This window comes from Crocuta crocuta, unplaced genomic scaffold, assembly GCF_008692635.1.
Source record: "Crocuta crocuta isolate KB4526 unplaced genomic scaffold, BGI_CrCroc_1.0 scaffold3, whole genome shotgun sequence".
Taxonomy (NCBI): Eukaryota; Metazoa; Chordata; class Mammalia; order Carnivora; family Hyaenidae; genus Crocuta; species Crocuta crocuta.
Genome location: NW_027529934.1, coordinates 11,642,325 through 11,663,509, shown reverse-complemented (window position 1 = coordinate 11,663,509; position 21,185 = coordinate 11,642,325). Strand labels below are relative to the sequence as shown.

At 33.5% G+C, this 21,185-nt stretch overlaps 1 protein-coding gene across 4 annotated transcripts in view; it reads left to right on the top strand.

Annotated features, from left to right (window-relative positions):
* The window catches only part of TPR (translocated promoter region, nuclear basket protein), a 62,943-nt gene that overhangs the window by 5,214 nt on the left and 36,544 nt on the right, over positions 1 to 21,185 (top strand). For all 4 annotated transcript variants that reach the window (XM_077763278.1, XM_077763279.1, XM_077763276.1 and 1 more), the window contains exons 4-24: positions 368 to 464; positions 2,015 to 2,118; positions 2,504 to 2,668; positions 3,145 to 3,237; positions 3,643 to 3,723; positions 3,804 to 3,891; positions 4,642 to 4,782; positions 5,196 to 5,287; positions 5,553 to 5,750; positions 7,967 to 8,074; positions 9,189 to 9,415; positions 10,073 to 10,236; positions 10,860 to 10,993; positions 11,078 to 11,226; positions 12,234 to 12,396; positions 13,731 to 13,865; positions 14,378 to 14,518; positions 15,458 to 15,623; positions 16,619 to 16,785; positions 17,311 to 17,463; positions 17,885 to 18,001. In XM_077763278.1, the coding sequence (XP_077619404.1) occupies positions 368 to 464; positions 2,015 to 2,118; positions 2,504 to 2,668; positions 3,145 to 3,237; positions 3,643 to 3,723; positions 3,804 to 3,891; positions 4,642 to 4,782; positions 5,196 to 5,287; positions 5,553 to 5,750; positions 7,967 to 8,074; positions 9,189 to 9,415; positions 10,073 to 10,236; positions 10,860 to 10,993; positions 11,078 to 11,226; positions 12,234 to 12,396; positions 13,731 to 13,865; positions 14,378 to 14,518; positions 15,458 to 15,623; positions 16,619 to 16,785; positions 17,311 to 17,463; positions 17,885 to 18,001 (2,883 nt within the window). The remainder of the gene's footprint in view (positions 1 to 367; positions 465 to 2,014; positions 2,119 to 2,503; positions 2,669 to 3,144; positions 3,238 to 3,642; positions 3,724 to 3,803; positions 3,892 to 4,641; positions 4,783 to 5,195; positions 5,288 to 5,552; positions 5,751 to 7,966; positions 8,075 to 9,188; positions 9,416 to 10,072; positions 10,237 to 10,859; positions 10,994 to 11,077; positions 11,227 to 12,233; positions 12,397 to 13,730; positions 13,866 to 14,377; positions 14,519 to 15,457; positions 15,624 to 16,618; positions 16,786 to 17,310; positions 17,464 to 17,884; positions 18,002 to 21,185) is intronic.

Here is a 21,185-nt window from a genome sequence, read left to right as displayed (position 1 = left end):
TATTCATAATTTTATTTTATGGCAGCAAAAAATTAAAAGTGAAATGTCCTTCCTACAAAGTCATGTTTAAGTAACTAGGAAGCTTCCAAGTGTAAATAGTGACGTGGGAATTTTTTTTTATAAGCTATGAAAAATAATTTTTAAAACTCCAAAATATAAATAGAAGTGTTGAGATTATGGGTAAGTTTTAAATGTGATGTGAAGTTTTGAAAGTTTTAAACTTTTTGATGTATTAAGTTATAAGAAAAAGAAAACCAACCATTCTTAAATCACAGCTAATGTTAAAGTTCTTTGTTAAAATTCCTATAATGATTAATCAGCTCGATTTTTTAATTTAAATGTATTGTGTTTCTCCTTTCTGTGATAGAGCCAGTTTACAAGGACAAAAGAAGAATTAGAAGCTGAGAAAAGAGACTTAGTTAGAACCAATGAGAGACTGTCTCAAGAACTTGAGTATTTAACAGGTATGAGAAAATACTTTAGACTCTAACTCCACTCTCCTCTCTCTTCTTACAGTGCTAGGAATTAATCTGCAGGTCATTTCTTTTGCTGGTGTTTCTTTCTCCTAGCTCAGAATGTAGTTCAGTGTAATATCCTATTATTTCTGCCACTCGTTTATCTTTAGATCATTACCAAGGTTTTAAGAAGTGTCTAGACAAATATGCACAAATGAAAAATATCTAAGACGCTGTAACTTGGAGCAAGGTTTACATGCTAAGACCCTACAGTGTTATTTATAACATCTAATTGGAAGCAGTTTAAATGTTGAGTTGTAGAGGCTAAACTTCATTTTATACAGACACACTTGCTGGTATAAGCTGTCCATAAACATTTAATATGTATAAGAACCTGAAGGAGAGCTTATATTTAAAAATATAGACTGAAGGAGTGATGAGGCAGGAACATAAGCTAAGTAATTCATGTATGTAAGATAGATAGTAGATAGTATATGAAACACTTGATATGTTAAAGTAAACATGACTCTTAAGCAGTTTCATGGTATCAAATTCCTTTTGGTTGCTTTTTAAACATTTTTGAAGTTTTTATTAATGGAAGAATTTTCAATTATTTATGTTGCTATACAGTAATGTTCAATTAGGTAACTATACTTTTCCAGCTTCAGAAAAGTTACTTCAGAGTATTTATGGAAGAAGTTGATCAGTTAATGGGTAGATAAAATTGAAATAATTTTTTTGCTTGTTTATTTTTAGAGAGAGAGAGCACATACACATGTAAGCAGGGAAGGTGACAGAGAGGGAGGAAGAGAATCCCAATCATCAGCGCAGAACCTGACACAGGGCTTGAACCCAGGAACCATGAGATCATAACCTGAGCCAAAATCAAGAGTTAGATGCTTTAACCAGCCGAGTCACCAAGGCACCCCAGAATTTTTTTTTAATAAAAGCTTTCATGTAGGGGCACCTGGGTGGCTCAGTAGGTTGAGCATCTGACTGTGGCTCAGGTCATGCATGATCTCACGGTTCATGAATTTGAGCCCCACATAGGGCTTACTACTGTCACTGCAGAGTTTGCTTTGGAGCCTCTGTCTCCCTCTCTTTTCCCCTCTCCCACTCATGCTCCCTCTCGCTCAAAAATAAACAAACATTAAAAAAATGTTTAATAAAAGAACCTTGGTGTAGAAAATTAAGCATGTGTGTATTTTGGCTCTGTTGAGTAGGTTTTTGTTATCTGTATTACTGCTTTTTAACTTAAATGGCTATTTATGAAATTTTAATAGGTATGTAAGTGTATATCAGGAAAATGAATGCTAATTTGCATATTTAGCTTAAGGTACTGCATTTAAAATAACCAGTTGTAAGTCATATGTTGGTTTGAATGCACAAATTTGGTTTATCATCTGCTTGTTTAAATATGTAACTACGTTTGACAGAGACAAAGAAGTTGAGAACTACCTCGTATTAATTGCTTGTATTTCTGGAGATGCATTGTCGATGTTTGGTTTTTCTGAGCATTAATTAGTCATTATTTTCAAATTCTCTTCTGACCTTTCTAGAGGATTTTAAACGTCTAAATGAAAAACTTAAAGAAAGCAATGCCACAAAGGGTGATCTTCAGTTAAAATTGGATGAACTTCAAGCTTCTGATGTTTCTGTTAAAGCAAGTAACAAAATAATTCCTAATGCACAAAGTACAATTTCTTAAAACTCGCTAAGTTTAACTAAAAGCTCTCTAAGTTAAATTTTAAATATAGGCAGGTTATCTATAAAGTGATAAAAATCTGTGTTTTTGTTTTTATTTACTGGCAGGGGATTAATTAAATATCAAGACCGTTTTAATTGAAGTGTTTATGTGATAGTTGTTTCTTATAGTTCTTTTTATGATTATCTTGTCTGATTACCTGTTCTCTGTTAAGAATGCATGCAAACACTTATTTCTGTTTCTAAAATAAGATTCTGCTTCTGTTCTTTAGCTATAAGCAAAAGCCTTTAACTCGCCCTATATTGTCTTGAACTGTAAACATGATTTTCTTGGATATCTTTAGTATCGAGAAAAACGTTTGGAGCAAGAAAAGGAGTTATTACACAATCAAAATACATGGCTGAATACAGAGTTAAAAACTAAAACTGATGAACTTCTGGCTCTTGGCAGAGAAAAAGGAAATGAGATTCTAGAGCTTAAATGTAATCTTGAAAACAAAAAAGAAGAGGTAAGTCAGTAAAACTATGTTTTCATTTTGGTTAAAATTTAGATTTATGTGCCAGTTTATTACAAATATATTCTGTGGGTATACCAAATGAAATGTATTATAATATCAGAAATGTGGAGGACATAATAAGCATTTGGCCTAGGAAATGAACCAGTTGCATATAATTAAATATTTTAGGATCTTCTTTGATGAATTTTGATACTATCTACTATTTTTTGTTATATCTTTAAGACATGTTTAAGAAGTCGTGATAAATTTTGTCAGCTAAATCCAAATGTGCTGTTCTGTGAGCTGTTACTGTTCATTTTCTTAAATATACATAAATTTATATGAAATCCTTTTTTGGGTGTAAGGGATTATTTTGCTTTCTCTTGGCAGCTAAACTTTACATTTATGGAAACATAGATTTATGTTATGTAATTGCAAATTAACTTCAATTAATACATCTTCCTTCTACCCAACTCTCCTATTCCTAGGTTTCCAGACTGGAAGAACAGATGAGTGGCTTGAAGATGTCAAATGAGAATCTACAAAAACATGTAGAAGAGCTGTTGACCAAACTGAAAGAGGTATAGAAAACCACTTTAAAATTTCTCATGTATAAAAATGTCAAAGCACTTATGAGGCTATTATTTTTAAAATGATTTCATGTTGTAAACTATTTCTGCCACCGTAAAATGGACAGGACACTTTGATATGATGTAGCTAGGTTAAAATAGCTAGACTCAGAAAATGCAGTCACGTGATCTACCCAACATCCAGTACATTGTCTGTAAAAATGAGTATGGTTAATTTTAGTATTTAAGTATTACACTTTAAGATAAAAACATTTTCATCTTTAGGGTAATTCACCTTTACCATGAAAATTGGTGTTAATTTTTATACCTTTGCAAATTATATTTTTTTTCATAGCACTTGACAAGCATTCTAAATTCAGTTCAGTTGAGACTGCTGTAATTGGGTCTTTTTTGCAGGCCAAGGAACAGCAGACCAGTATGGAAGAGAAATTCCACAATGAATTAAATGCTCACATAAAACTCTCTAATCTGTACAAGGTAAATGCCCAGCCATGCATTTTAGTGTCCTACTGTTGCATATTTGGATGTTGAATAACTTAGTAACATTAAATTTTAAGAGTGCTGCTGACGACTCCGAGGCAAAGAGCAATGAACTGACCCGAGCAGTGGATGAACTGCACAAACTTTTGAAAGAAGCTGGAGAGGGTAAGATTTGAATTATGGGAAGATTATTTTTGGTTTTAGATATAAGGTATTTTTTTTTATGTTTGTGTAGATTGTTGGATTTAGAAATCAGATTAATCTTATTACAGACAAAATTTGGTATAGAAGAAAGATTCTTAGAGTAGGAAACTTTGAATTCTATTTTCACCAGATAGGATATTTGAAAATAGAGTTAGCTGCTGGTTTTCTGTTGTTGTTTTTTTCATCTTAGAATCCTATATGTGGTCTGATTTCTAAAAGGAAATTTTTCTTCCATTTATGAGACACTTTGATAAGGGTTTATGGTTAGGGTAGTCTCTTAATCCATAAGTAAGCCTAACATTTTAGTTTGTAAATTGTGTCTTTTAGAGTCTTTGGTTGTTTTATATTCTTCTTTTTAATGTAAGTTATTTTTGTATGATCTATTTCCAGTCATTTTCTCTGTTCTAAAGATCAGAATAAAATCAAAGAGATACTTAAAGCCACTTTTGTTTTTTTAATTTTTTTTTACAATTTTAGTCCCTTTATTTTCCCCTTGGATTGAAGACATCAAAAAGAGAAATAGATTCACCAGGCCAGGACATTTTAAGAATTATAAGTAGAGCAAGAGCTTTCAGAGAGTCACTGTCAACCATAGTCTGTCTAGAATTTAATGTTGTCTACTGAAGGGAAAAATAAGACTATTCTGCTACATTTTATAAACTCCAAGATGTTAATTGTATGTTTGGCTATTGTCTTTAAAAATGTTTTTAGCCAATAAAGCAATTCAAGATCATCTTCTAGAAGTAGAGGAATCTAAAGATCAAATGGAAAAAGAAATGCTTGAGAAAATAGGGAAGTTGGAGAAGGAATTAGAAAATGCAAATGACCTGCTTTCTGCTACAAAACGTAAAGGTATGGATTAATAGATGCTTAATAATAGCTTGAGTGAAGTCCTAGAACTTCCTACGTAGTTTTTACTAATTTCCTCTAACAGTATTTCTTTACCATGTGATAAAGGAAAGAATTAGAATTTCTTAGTTTTAAAACTAATAATTTTTCTGTATCTTTACTGTGCTGTCCAGTATAAGTATCATTTGATCAAACATGATTTGTGTGTCAGTTTCCAGAATATTTTTAACTATAGCACTGCATGATTTTTAGAATTGAATTATGTTACATGACAGTTTGATGCCGTTTTAAAATTTGCATAGGAATTTATATGTAATGCTTTGTAGGTGTCACATTTTACTCGTGTTGAAAAAAATACTGCTGGCTTTAGTTTGAAATCTTACAGAAATACACTAGATTTCTGTGTCTTGGCACAGGAGCCATATTATCTGAAGAAGAGCTTGCAGCCATGTCTCCCACTGCAGCAGCTGTAGCTAAGATAGTGAAGCCTGGCATGAAATTAACTGAGGTAAGAACGGTATTGAAATCTTACTATTTTCCTTCAGCAAAAGGAAATTTGCTGAAGTTTAATGCTCGGAAAAATTAATCTTAAAATCATCTGATAATTTCTTGGAACATTCCAAGAACTTTCTTAGTTGCTGGCTCTTATAACATAGTAAACATTAACGTCTTGTGTAAATGCTAACACACGTTTATTATGAAGCTAGATCAACTAAGGGTATATACTTCTGTTGTTATGCCCAGGTTTTAAACAATCCCTCTTCTCCTTTCAGCTGTATAATGCTTATGTGGAAACTCAGGATCAGCTGCTTTTGGAGAAACTGGAAAATAAAAGAATTAATAAATATCTAGATGAAATAGTGAAAGAAGTTGAGGCTAAAGCACCAATTTTGAAGCGCCAGCGTGAGGAGTATGAACGTGCACAGAAAGCTGTGGCAAGTTTATCTGTTAAGCTTGAACAAGCTATGAAGGTTGGTTCCATTCTTAAATTTTAGCTGTGGGAAAAATACAGATGACATGTAATTTACTAGGTAATTTTTCTTAGAATTAAAGTGTTGGATTTGGGAAAGGCCCATCCTGCTTTTTCAGTGTAGAGTAATTCTACTTTATTAAACACCTGTAATCATGAAGTGCCCTATTCTTACTCTGCTAAAATTATGGGAGCCCATTATATATTTTTTAAGACATTAGAGATGTTTTCTGTAGGACTCACCAGTGGATAATGAATAGCCAAATCCCACTGGGCTTCTCTTCAAGTTAAAGTAACAATCCCTTTTTAATAGAATTATTTTAAATTTGTCACAGTCATTCTTTGTCAGGTTCTGATATTCTGTCTAGAAATGGTAACCTTGTTTGACCATAGGGAAGAACTCCTTATTTATAACATTTCATAATTTGGCAAATATTTATGTGCATTTTTTTGTTACTGTTCCTTTGCAAATTTGAAGTACCAAGGAAATTCACACATATCTTCCCTTTTAAGGTTCCTTTTCATTAGATAACGATTAAAAAAACATTCTGATAATTTTGCTATTAGGGTACAAATGTTAGTATTACTGAGAAGTCAAGATTTATTAAAGTTTTATTGAGAAAACTCAGTTAAATCAATTTGTATCTGCTATTCTAAACTGATGAATTTCTTTTTTTCTCTGGAGATTAGTATAAATAGTGTCCTTAATTTAAACTTAAAATTTTATTGCTGTTGCTATTATAGTTTAGTTGTCAGTTAAATCAGGGTATGTTATATTTAATGGTCTCTTCTCTTGGGTTATATGACATCTCTCAAGTCTTGCCTTGACAGAGTATTGGCATTTAAAATCCACACATCCCCACCCCCACCCCATTATTTGAAAAGAGGTCCCTGGGGTATAACTAGAAAATTTTGAGTTTCTCACTGTTGAGAGTGTTTGCCTGGAGCATATTGTCTGTAGAGGGACTTTAAGGCTCAGGTAGTAGCAGATGTTCACTGTCGAAAAAATCTATTTGTTTTTCACTAATGTGCAGGTATAATAATAAACACCTCTTACATACTTTTTCAAAACTAGTAAAGAATGTGTAATTTCTGTATCATCTTTACAGCATAATCTTTTGTCCATAACAAATGTCATGTGTCCTTCATTCTAGATTCTGTGATGTTCATTTGTTAGATACTTAGAGTTTTATAACCAGGGCTTCTTCTTGGCATTGTAGTTAATCCCATTTTAAACTCAGCAGATTTGTATAATTGCCATCTCTCATGAATATTTGCCTCCTTCATTTTGTTATATCCTTGAGATTCTACAGAAAATGGTTTATGTGTACCTTCAGGGCAGTGTATTCAGGTACTTGAAACAGTAGGATGAGTCTGAGCCATCTTTCACTTGGGTAATATTTAAAACATTATTATGTAAAAACAACTCATTAAGAAGCAACATTTGTATGAATTTGAGATAAAGGTATGATCTCAACATATTCTGTGCTTTTGTCAGGCTCCTTAAAGCTGTGCCACTAAATCCCAAATGATATNGAGCCATCTTTCACTTGGGTAATATTTAAAACATTATTATGTAAAAACAACTCATTAAGAAGCAACATTTGTATGAATTTGAGATAAAGGTATGATTTCAACATATTCTGTGCTTTTTGTCAGGCTCCTTAAAGCTGTGCCACTAAATCCCAAGTGATACTGTGATGGAAATATTAGCAAAGCACTGCTTATGCTATTTCTTTTTAACAGCCTCCTCGTAACATTGGCTGTTGGCTTCTTTCAAATTAACTTTTGATGCCTTTTTTATACAAGTCTTAAGCATCTTACACAACATTTTTTACTTTTGATGTATATTTCCAGATAAGCAGCATAGCAACGATTAGCATTATAATATACTCCTTTGTTTTCATCTCAACACAGCTTTTGAGAGTATTTCTTGAGATCATACGATATACACTATTAGTTTCTCGTGGCTGTAAGATTGTAATTTATAGTTAATTTGGAGTGGCAAATTCTCCATTGTTTGCATTAACATAATGATGAGCAGTACTTGAGATATTGAGAAGTGTATGTGTTCATATTTGTAGAGAGTTGCTTTTTAGAAACTACTATTTTATACAGAAGTATTTGAGCACTGTGTATTTTTATCATTCATATAACTACATTGGTATAGACTTTAGACAGGAATACAGAATTTTCATTTGAATTTATATTTTAAAGGAGATTCAGCGATTGCAGGAGGACACTGATAAAGCTAACAAACATTCGTCTGTGCTTGAAAGAGACAATCAGAGAATGGAAATACAAATAAAAGATCTTTCACAACAGGTTAGAATTTTTGTGTTTCTTCTCCTCTTTTTTTTCTTCCCTATGCAGACTGCCCAGTAGTGATCGAATATGCAGTATCTAAGATAGAATTACCGTATCTGAAGTGCTCATCAGTTAGGAATCCTACTCTAGCAGAATTATAGCCTAGTTATTGGTTTTTGTTTTTTTTTCATAGCCCTTCCCATATTTTTTAAGTGTTTGATAAAGTTGCAAGTTGCAGGTACTGGTTGTAATAAATGAACCAGTTCAAGGATAAGTAAGAGTTTCTGCCTCCTGCTCAAGTCCCAGAACAGAACCAGTGCTAACAGACTGGTTCTTTCATGTCTTCATCTATATGCAAACACATGTGAACATTCATGAACATGTGTAAGCATCCCTTATTTGTTTTTAAGTTTATTTATTTTGAGAGAGTGCATCTATGAGCCTGGAAGGAGTAAAGAGAGAGGGAGAGAGACTCCCAAACAGGCTCCATGTCGTCAGCACAGAGCCCAATGCAGGGCTTGAACTCAGTGATCTGTGAGACCATGACCTGAGGCAGATCAGAAGTTAGATGTTAACTGATTGAGCCACCGAGGCGCACTCCTCCTCTTGTTTTTATTGGTATAAAACCATGCTATATGCATTACTCTGACACTTCTTTTTCAACTGAATAAGTCAGAAATCTATTTTGTTCATATATTTTATCCTCAGTTTTGTGTGTGGATTTATACACCTACATGAAAACTTTATATGAATGGAATTAAAATCTATTTTTCATGCCATCCTTCTTCCCCACCATACAGTACACACATAAGTATGCAAGTGCAAGCATACACACACACAGGTATATATTTCTTTGTATTTTATTTGGCCTTTGTTTTACAAAAATGGAGCCATACTTCTAGAATTGTGAATTGGTGATTTTAAAGTAACAGCTTTCCTCAATGCTTTATAGAAATGAAAAATAATTTTTCCCATTAAATTTCTATCTAAAACCATAATCTTGATATTCTTAAGGTAATTTAATATTAGGTGATGGCTTTCATTAAGTAGTATTTTCATTTGAAAATTTTTATTCTAAACATTTTCAGAATCAAAGTCAATGCTATTTGATAACTTTAAAATTTCTTTTTAGATTAGAGTGCTTTTGATGGAACTTGAAGAAGCAAGGGGTAATCATGTAATACGTGATGAGGAAGTAAGCTCTGCTGATATAAGTAGTTCATCTGAAGTAATATCACAGCATCTAGTATCCTACAGAAATATTGAAGAACTTCAACAGCAAAATCAACGTCTCTTAGTGGCCCTTAGGGAACTTGGGGAAACCAGAGAAAGAGAGGAACAAGAAACAACTTCATCCAAGTAAGCAACTGACTACCTTGGTTTGTTTAGCAAATATTTATTGAAAGTTCTTATGTGCCCCTAATAGTGCTGTAAACTGGGAATATAGTGACGTAGAGGGAAAAAATTGAGCAATAGTACAAACAAAATTTTTTTTATTCTCAGGGACCTCAATTTGTGGATGAGATTGATGGTAAGGTAGAATAAGGTAGATAAATAAGTAGATAATTTTAGCTCAGTGTGTTCAGGGCAGTAATGGATAGAATCCTGTCTCTGAGAGCATAGAGGTGGAGGACCTAGCCTAGGTTTAAGGAAACTGACCAGGCTTCATGGAGAAGGTAATGTAGGAATTACTCAAGCAGAGTAACGAATTTTTTCCAAAAATGTGTTTGGTGCCAGAGAAAGAGCAATGGCTAAGAAGACTGAGATTTGGACTGAGTGGAATTGGTTTGATTTTTGCAAACAGATTTTTCAGATGTCTTTGGTGAGTACTTGAGTCCTGAATGGTGGAGGTTTTTAAAGTGGTTCCTAAAATAACAGCAGAAGAAAGAAAGAATAAGACAAAACATTATGCTTAATGATAGATGGTAAAATGCTTTTGAGTTTATAGTTATTGAAATACAGTGGAAATTTATAGTAGAAATTATAACTCAAATAGACTGATTTCTTATTTTACAGAATCACTGAGCTGCAGCTAAAACTTGAGAATGCCCTCACTGAATTAGAACAACTCCGTGAGTCACGACAGCATCAAATGCAGCTTGTTGATTCTATAGTTCGTCAGCGTGATATGTACCGTATTTTGCTGTCACAAACAACAGGAGTTGCCATTCCTTTACAAGGTAGGTTTTTATATGTTTTAAGAAATCCCAAGTAATTTTAGGAAATGTTTTTGAAATGTATATTATAGAATAGGTTTTGCAACATAAGCAGCATCTACTGATGGTAACCTCAAATTTAACTACTGTATATGATTGATCATAACATCACTAATTCTAAAACATACAATTATTTTAGGCATGACTAAGAAAGAAGAAATTCTGACCATTGTTGACAAGTGTGGATCTTAGAATCCATGAATTATTGTATTTATCTGCTTACAAGTATAATTAACATACAACATGCTATTTCAGGTGTACCTCATAGCAATTTGACAGTTCTATACAACATGAAATGACATTCTGTAAGTCTAGTTACCTTCTGTCACCATACAGAGTTAACTCTCTATCACTGACCATATTCCCTTACTATACATTCCATCTCCGTGACCTTTTAGTCACGTTTTATTTCAACATTTCATTTGCAAACGAAACCAAAAACTGAATAATTTTAGTAGGTTTAGTTAGATTTCTTCTTTCATAATCTCAGTAATCTTACTGTTTTCTTTTAAATAAGTCAGACTTGTTTGTTTTGGTAATGCCATGTGTACAAAGAGATAATATTTATTTATTTTACATTTCTGAAGCTTCAAGTTTGGATGATATTTCTCTTGCATCAACTCCGAAACGTTCCAGTACATCACAGACTGCTTCCGCTCCTGCTCCTGTACCTATAATTGAGTCAGCAGAGGTTATAGAAGCTAAGGCTGCCCTTAAACAGGTAAGACCACACCATTACACCTTTATCTTGGTTATTCTGTGAGGACACAGGTGGTCATCTTTTAATAATTCGATCAATATTTAGTTGCAGGAAATTTTTGAGAATTACAAAAAAGAAAAGGCAGATAATGAAAAAATGCAAAATGAGCAGCTTGAGAAACTTCAGGATCAAATTACAGATTTGCGATCACAAAACACCAAAATTTCGACACAACTTGATTTTGCTTCTAAACGGTAAATTTTCTTTCATTCAGAAATTAATAGTGTTAATAAAAATAGTCTAAACTTCAATATTCAATTGAATCCCATTCAGGGGTTAGTTTATAGAAGTGTTACTCATTTGTGGACTATAATCCAGGATGAGAAGCTGTGGGGATTCATTTTTTAATACTGGTTAATGCTTCTCTTGGGTATTTCCTAAGTAGGCCAGGTAGTTATTTAATAAGTTGAAATTGATGTGAAGAATGTTGCTGGTTATCCTTCCTGAGACTGAAGCATCTACTGTTTCTATAGAACTTAATTATTTCATAAATGCATCAGAGGGTGAGAAGAATGTGAGCAAATTTCATTCAGCCTTTTATAGGTAGAAGTAAGCACTAGACAGTTAATTTTGAGAAAATTCACATTCTTAGTCATCTCTAAAAGAGTAACAGTAAACCTCATTTTATAGCTGTTAGTAGGTCTATTGAATTCTTGCTAGTGTAGTAAGTTAGGATGAAATGTATCTCTGTATAGTGCATGATAAAACTAGTTTTTTGTAGGGATATGGCAGGTTGTTTCCTCCATACATTCCAATAGTTCGATACCCCAAATATAAGCACCTTTTGTCCCCAATGTTGGTAACTGTAGCCAGCCATTTTGTAAGCTTTCAAGCACATGAGAAAATAGAATTATAGAGGGAAAAAGGATCTGCAGAAATCTAACCACGCATATAAATAAATTGTGTGCTGTATTGTGGTGGATGTTTGGTGTATCAACATTATATTGGTGTTATTTTAAATGTGATCAAAATTCTTATAAATGAATCCGCCTAAAGTCAATTCAGCATGAGACTAGAACTTAAAGTTTATTTGGAATTTGAATTTCACTGTTAAATTTGGAGTTGAAGGTTTTACATTATTATACAAGTACTTTTTTCATACTGTTAATTATGTGAAATTAGGCTGTTGTAAAGTTCTTCAAGGAATAAGCTAGGATTTAGTATTTCAGTTGCTTATAGAATTCTTTTTCTCTCCTGTAAGTTATGAAATGCTACAAGATAACGTTGAAGGATATCGTCGAGAAATAACATCCCTACATGAGAGAAATCAGAAGCTTACTGCAACAACTCAAAAGCAGGAACAGATCATCAATACAATGACGCAAGATTTGAGAGGAGCAAATGAAAAGCTAGCTGTTGCAGAAGTGAGACCAATTTCCCTCATCTGATTTGCATTATAAATTGCATTTGGCATGTGTTTTTTAGTTTACTGGTTGACATGATACAGATGTTTGAGAGGTTTATGAATTTCAAGTCCACTTAAATTTATTAGAAAGAGAGAGAGTGCACATGCACTCAGGGGAGGGGCAGAGAGAAGAAGAAAAAATCCCGAGCAGGCTCCATGCTGCCAGCATAGAGCCCCATATGGAGCCGAACCCACAAACTGAGATTATGACCCAAGCTGAAACCAAGAGTCATGCCAAACTGACACCCAGATGCCCTGATTTCAAATCCTTATTAACATAGTTTCTAAATACCCAGTTGTGCATCAGTTTAGTGATTGTTTCTATCAAAACTAAACAGGGAAAGAAATTTATTTTTCTGAACTAAGATTTTTTTACAGGTCTTCCATTTCATATTAAATTTGTAAGTCACTGTTTCTCTAACAAAGACAAATGAATATTTCATTTAGTCTTCCTCATTTCTGATAAAACTATAAAAATTTTATTAGCATTAAATTATATTTCTGAATTTCAACATGAATACAAATGTCTACTAGAAATTTGCAGTACTTTCAACTCTAATGATTTCTTGATAATGAATTTCTGTCTGATGTTTTACTATTGTATAAAGTTACCTCACAGCATTCTGATCACTGTTTGTGAGCTGGGTACCTTGTCCCCCATTTTACCTTTGTTGAGAAACAGACTCAAATGTTAAGTGATTTCCTGTTTGGGATAGTTGTGAGAGATGGTTGGGACTTGGACTTACTTTTTTTTAATTCTGTTGGCTACATCCATTCATTTTTATATACTTCCACTCATTTGTGGGGAATGGATCACTTTTTCTAACTGGTAGAGTAAGTTTTCTGATTGCTCATTTATGAATTATTGTGTAATATGAATACTTTAAGGATATTTTCAGAGCACCTTTCCAAATCTGAGACTGCCTCTTCATGAGGCAGAAAAAATTGAAATAGATCAGTCAGCATTCTCAAACCAGATACTTAGAAACCAAGGTTGGATTTTGTTGTGGTGGTTTCAAAGTCTGATTTGTTAACAGAGAAATCATTTAAGTATTTGAGATAATTGCACGATTTTTTCCTTTGGTCTATTGATATTGCCAATAATTTTTGCTCCATATTTTAACACCTGAAACTTAAGAGTTAGAAGTTCTTCTATAATGAATAGATGTCCTCATCTCTAATTAACGTTAAGAAATACGTAGTAACGAAGGATGTTTTGAATTTTGTAATGGTATTACTACATTTGACACAATGTTTTCCCTCATTTTTTCTTTTACTTACATTTGTCTCAAGGTAAGAGCAGAAAACTTGAAAAAGGAAAAGGAAATGCTTAAATTGTCAGAAGTCCGCCTTTCTCAACAAAGAGAGTCTTTGTTAGCCGAACAAAGAGGGCAAAACTTACTGCTTACTAATCTGCAAACAATTCAGGTACCAAAAAAAAAAAACACCTGGAGAAAAAAATGTTCTAAGTTAAATAAGTAGTGTTAACGTTGTATCTTCTCAGGTTCTTAATTAGAAAATTTTTCTGTCACTTTGGTCATGCATTATGATGACAATTGAATTTTGAAGTTTATTAGGACATAGCAATAGTCTGAATAAAACCTTGAAAGAGAACTGATTAAAACCATGCATTTAGCAGTTTTCTCCCTCAGATCTATATTTACAGAGTCCTGTGCAGTTGTTTACAAGATTAAGATTTGTTTTTAATTTTTCTTTTAAAACTTCAGGAAATCTGAATAACTATTGTAATATGTCACTTTTTTTCTTTATTAAGTTGATATTAAAATGAAAAATGTCATTTGGTTAATGTTCTAGATTTTAACTTCTTCATATAGAAGTGGGTTGTAATCCTGTAATTCTTTGTAGTCTTTAATTTGCTCTGTATTACTTTTTTAACGTCTCTCTCAAGCATAACCAAAAAATCTTTTTTTTTTCCTTAGGGAATATTAGAGCGATCTGAAACAGAAACCAAACAAAGACTTAGTAGCCAGATAGAAAAACTGGAACATGAGATATCTCATCTAAAGAAGAAGTTGGAAAATGAGGTGGAACAAAGGCATACACTTACTAGAAATCTAGATGTGAGTCTGTTAGTATAATGAATTTCTGTAGATTGTTTATTTCTGGAAATGAACTTGGTATGTAGGTACATTGATTGCCATTTCCTGTTGAAGCATGGTTTTGAAGAGACTTCTTACAAGCTGTTAGTTTTCCTTGCCTCTTTGTGTGTCTAGTAGTTTTTGGTTGGTTGCTATATATTGTGAGTTTTATCTTATTGGGTGCTGGGTAGTTTAATATTCCTATAAGTCCTGGGTTTTGTTCTGGGATACAATACTTGAAAGTAGTTTGATTCTCTTGAGTGTCGCTTTTTATGATTTTTTAGGCAGGCCCAAAGCAGTTCTCAGTCTATAACTAATTATTCCCCACTGTTGAGGCAAGACTTTCCTGAATACTAGTCCCAGTGTGTCCAGTAAAATATGAATTTTTTTCATTCTGGCTGCTGGTAACTGGCATTATTCCTGACTCTCTGTGAACTCTTCACTCATTCTCTTTGGATGATTCTTAACCCTGTCTGGGATAATTTCACATGTGTGTACTGATGACTATTTTGTTGAATATTTAGCCAGGATCCTTTGCAAATCTCTTGGGTAGTCTATCAGTGCAGCTCTCTGTGATAGTCGGTCTTAGGAAATTGAACTAATTTATAATTTAGTCTTCTGTACTCTTCAGTTATGTATTCTCCATTCAAGGAGTCTGCTTGCTTCTGCCATATTTCCCTTTTCCTCTGTCAAAGCCTGGACACTCCTGAATCAGGAAGCTAGGGAAATTACCAGGCTTGCTTCTTTTCTTTCCTATCTCAGGTATCACAATTCTTTTTTTCAGTTATTTCAGATAGGAAAATGTATCTGATTTCTGTTACTGTATCTTGGCCACAGTTTGAAGTGTTTTAAAATGATAACATGAACCTCTAGTTACTGGAAAGATAGTGTTTGTAGGGTTAATGTATCTTTTCTTTTTAGGTTCAACTTTTGGATACAAAAAGACAACTGGATACTGAGACAAATCTTCATCATAACACAAAAGAACTATTAAAAAACGCTCAAAAGGAAATTGCTACATTGAAACAGCACCTCAGTAATATGGAAGTCCAGCTGGCTTCTCAGTCCTCACAGAGAACTGGCAAAGGTGAATATATTAATATGTATATTAATATATAAGTGAACTGATAATAAAGTACTTTTTTAGGTTTATAACATATCCTGTAAATAAATAGCTTAGTCTTTGTGGATAATAGTAAAAGAGGGGGGAAAACATTTTACTCTACATATAGCAAAGCTCAGTTTTAGGCTTAAATTAATAAATTTGCAGACTCGGAAAACTCCAAACTCTGCATGGCACCTGACCACTTTTCCAGTTGTTGAAACCATTTATTGATACTTGTAAAATGTTTCTTTTGAGGAGGATTAATACTTGAAATTTTAACTCACCCTTGTTAAATCTGTAATAAGGGTCACTTGGAGAGATAATTGTTTTGTTTGGTCTCTTTTTGAGTAGTATTCATAATCATTGCTCATTGATAGCCTTCAGTAAAAGATTTGTTTCATTAGGTTTTGCTTCTTTTTATGAATACACGATTTCAAATGCAAAGACTTTGCTCCAGGTAATCTTAAGAAAAAATATGTGTATTTTTGTATATATGTGATGCATAAGTGGATATATAATTATACAATAATCATTAGTCCTTATTGATAAATCGTGTGATAAGAAAACAGCTTTTTCAATCTGCAGTTTCTTTTTTTTCCATGGATGTTAGAATGAAAATTGGACTAAATAGGTTAAGACTTAGTGTTTTAGAGTAAACAATGTTAAAAAAATAAATAACCTGGTAATATCTTCATGTAGCTCCCTCAGTCGGCGCAAATATTTATTCTTCTCTTTCAAATATCTTCTTTGTAATATTTATAATGGCAGGTTTCAAATATTTGATTTTTTTGAAGAAGAAATCATAATATCCTGGAGAAATACCTGTTTTTATTTTGGTATTTAGTGTGTATTGAGATACACGTTCAAGATAAGTACCTCTACATTTGAGCCTTTTTCCTAACTTCAAAAACTCTGATACCAGTTATCTCTAATACCGTTGAAAATATTACTTTTAAGAAAGCTCTTAAATCCTTTAGGTCAGCCTAGCAACAAAGAGGATATGGATGATCTTCTGAGTCAGCTAAGACAAGCAGAAGAGCAGGTGAATGATTTGAAGGAGAGACTCAAAACAAGTACTAGTAATGTGGAACAGTATCGAGCAATGGTTACTAGTTTAGAAGAATCTCTTAACAAGGAAAAACAGGTATATACAATTTTCAATTCAAGTTGAACGCACTTACTAACATTTTTTTAAATTAGGATCCTGCTGCGTGTAAGTACTATCGTAAATATGAGTTTGGTATCATTGTGTACCTCTTAAAGCTAAAAAGAACTTAAGTCTAATAAGCCAGATAAAACAAAATCTATAAAATTCATAATCTCTTTGATTAGCATTGATAGATTTTTTAAAAATTTTATTTAATGTTTATTTTTGAGAGAGAGAGTGAGCAAGCATGAGTGGGGAGGGACAGAGAGAAGGAGACACAAAGTCAAGCAGGCTCCAGGCTCCAAGCTGTCAGCACAGAGACTGACAACAGGGCTCGAACTTACAAACTAAGATCATGACCTGAGCTGATGTCAGATGCTTAACCAACTGAGCCACCCAGGAGCCCCAGTAGATTTTTTTTTTTTAATACAAGGCAAATGTTAAGTTTAGATTTAAAGAAACTAATTGTATAATTTTAAATGTGTATAATATTTGTATTCTGTTACTTGGATGGCGGTAAAGGTGACAGAAGAAGTACGCAAGAATATTGAAGTTCGTTTAAAAGAGTCAGCTGAGTTTCAGACACAGTTGGAAAAGAAGTTGATGGAAGTAGAGAAGGAAAAACAGGAACTGCAGGATGACAAGAGAAAAGCCATAGAAAGTATGGAACAACAGGTAATTTGGTTAATTAGCTATATCAATCTTGTGTGTGTGTGTAAGGATTTGAGTTCTTTTAACTAGCTCATTAGTTCCCATTCAGTTCTTTTCAACAGATACTGACTGGACAGATACTTAACAATTTTGTTAAATTGTTAAGTTGTGTGTCTTACTCTGCTGTGTAGGTCTGTACGTGTTCCCCTTTGAGCATTTTAGACTACTTTATGGTAGTAGATACTAGTGCTGTTTTTTATAAGCTCTGCCTGAACATTAAGTTTTGCAGATATTAGTAAAGATGAATATAGACCTGTAAAGCTTATGCAACATTACCTGAAGTTATGTTAAATTTAATAAGTTCCTTTGGGCTAGTTGGATTTTTAAAATTTGTCTTTAAAATAAGCTTGCAATTAACCCTGATTTTAATATTCTTCTGATTTAGTTATCTGAGTTAAAGAAAACACTTAACAGCGTGCAGAATGAAGTACAAGAAGCTCTACAGAGGGCCAGCACAGCTTTGAGTAATGAACAGCAAGCCAGACGTGACTGTCAGGAACAAGTAAGTGTTGACCATGTAGCCAGTCATTGAGAAATGAGGTTTGATCCTAGGGAACAGCTCTTGGAGTGTCTTAATGCAATTTGAGGATTGTTAAACCTTATTGAAATGCAGGTTATTTATTTTCACTCTTTAATTTATTAACACTTATTTTCACTATTGTGGAACTTGCACTAAGATCAGTTGAAAAGTGTATGTGAAGACTAAAAGCAAATGGTGCAATAACCATTAACAAAGCAATCTTGACAAATGCAGAAAACTATAAAAGTGTAAGAGTAGTAATAAGACTGAAATAGAATGGGAAAGGAAGACATGTACTGTTCTCATCTTTGAGTGGTATATGAATAGTCATTTGATGACAGTTCTTTATTGCTTACGTATGTATAGTACGTATACGTATGTAGGTATAGTATGTATATGTATATACGAAGGTTACTTTAGAAGTAGAATACGTGGGAAAATATTTCAAAGGTAAATTAGACAATAATATCCTTGGCCTATTGCCAGACAATGTAACATTGCAAATTAAAAGAATGTATCAATAATTAAGCATTGAAATAAATTATTCTCATTTCCCTTTGTTCACTTTTAAGTTTGTGTGTGTGTATGCACGTGTATTTTACATATCTGAGTTATTCTTAGCCTTTATTTTATAAAGCCTGTTCCAAATTGCTGCATCGTCTTCTTAAGTTTCATTTTGAACAGTTCTTTAATATTTCTTCCTTGTTTTGAGGGGTGTTTTTTATGTTTTTTCTCCAATTTTTATTTAAATTCCAATTAGTTAACATATAGTGTAATATTAATTTCAGGTGTACAAGTTAGTGATTCGTAACTTATATACAACACCCAGTGCTCATCACATATGCCCTCCTTAGTACCCATCACCCATCTAGCACATCCCCTGCCCCATCTCCTTCATCAACCCTCAGTTTGATCTTTATACTTAAGAGTCTGTTTCTTGGTTTTCCTCTTTTTTCACCTCCTGTGTTCATTTGTTTCTTAAATTCCACGTTATGAGTGAAATCATATGGTATCTGTCTTCTGACTATTTCACTTAGCATGATAATTTCTAGCTTCACCCGCATCATTGCAAATGGCAAGACTTCATTCTTTTTTGTGACTAATATTCCATCACATACACACATCACATATACACACACATATATACACACTACCTTTTCTTTATCCATTCATCAGTGGATGGACATTTGGGCCCTTTCCATAATTTGGCTATTGTTGAAAATGTTGCTGTAAATATTGGGGTGCATGTGTCCCTTCATATCTTCATTTTTATATCCTTTGGGTAAATACCTCGTAGTGGTGTAATTACTGGATCATAGGGTAGTTCTTTTTTTTAACTTTTGAGGAACCTGTACACTTACCCAGAATGACTGTACTTTCCCACCAACAGTGTAAAAGGGTAACCCTTTATCCTCATCCTCACCAACACCTGTTGTTGCCTCTAGTATTCTAGCCATCTGGTTGGTGTGAGGTGATAGCTCATTGTAGTTTGCAGGTTTTTTTGTTTTTTGAGAGAGAGTGTACAAGCCAGGGAGAGGGGCACTGGGGAAAACAGAGAATCCTAAGCAGGCTTCATGCCCTGAACAGAGCTGGATGCAGGGGTCAATCTCAGGACTGTGAGATCTTGACCTGAGCTGAAATCAAGCACTTAACCCTAATGAGCCACCCAGGCGCCCCATCACTGTACTTTTGATTTGTAGTTTTGATGGTGCCGTTATCACTGATGACAAGTGACATTGAGCAGCTTTTCATGTGGTCTGTTAACCATCTGGATGTCTTCTTTGGAAAGTGTCTATTCATGCCCATTTCTTCGCTGGATTGTTTGTTTTCTGGATGTTGAGTTAAGTTCTTTATATTTTTTGGATACTAATCCTTTATCAGATATATTTGCAGATATTTTCTCCCATTCCATAGATTACCTTTCAGTTTTGTTGATTGTTTACTTCATCATGCAGATGCTTTTTATTTTGATGAAATCTGAAAAGTTTATTTTGCTTTTGTTTCCTTTGCCTCAGGAGACATATCTAATAAGAGGTTGCTATAGCCAGTGTCAAAACAAGTTGCTGCCTTTGTTCTTCTCTAGCATTTTGATGGTTTCTGGTCTCAACATTTAGGTCTTTCATCCAATTTGAGTTTATTTTTGTGTATGGTATAAGAAAGTAGTCCAGTTTCATTCTTTTGCATGTTGCTATCCAATTTTCCCAGCACCATTTATTGAAGAGACTTTTTTCCTTAGGATATTCTTTTTTCCTTTGTCAAAGATTATTTGACCATAGTTGTAGGTCCATTTCTGGGCTTTATTCTGTTCCATTGATCTGTGTGTCTGTTTTTGTGCCAGTACCATTATGTCTTGATGACTATAGCTTAAAGTCCAGAAATGTGATGCCTCCAGCTTTGCTTTCTTTTTCAAGATTGCTTTGGCTACTTGGGGTCTTTTGTAGTTCCATACAAATTTTGGGGTTATTGTAGCTCTGAAAAATGCTGCTGTTATTTTGATAGGGTTTGCATTAAATGTGGAAGTTGCTTTGGATAGTATAGACATTTTAACAACATTTGGTTCCCTAATACATGCGTGTGGAATGTTTTTTCTTTTTGTTGTCTTATGTTTCTTTCATCAGCACCGTGTAGTTTTCACAGTACAGATCTTTTACCTCAAATTTGGTTAGGCTTATCGCTAGGTATCTTAAGGTTTTTGGTGCATTTGTAAATGGGATTGATTCCTTGATTTCTCTTTCTCTTGCTTCATTATTGGTGTATAAAAATATAACAGATTTCTGTACATTGATACTGTATACTGAAACTTTACTGAATTTGGATACCAGTTCTAGTGATTTTTCCTTTTATTCCTTTTTGTTGTCTGATTGCTGTGGCTGGGACTTCCAATACTGTGTTAAATAACAGTGGTGAGAGTGGACATCCCTGTCTTTTTCCTGACCCTAGAGGAAAAGCTCTGTTTTTCCCCACTGAGGATAGTAGCTGTCGTTTTCGTATATGGCCTTGATTACATGGAAGTATATTCTCTCTGTTCCTACTTTGTGGAGGGTTTCTGTCATGAGTGGATATTATACTTCATCATGTGCTTTTTCTGCATCTATTGAGAGGACCATATGATTTTTACTCTTTTTTTTATTAATGTGGTGTACCACATTGATTTGTAACATCAGAC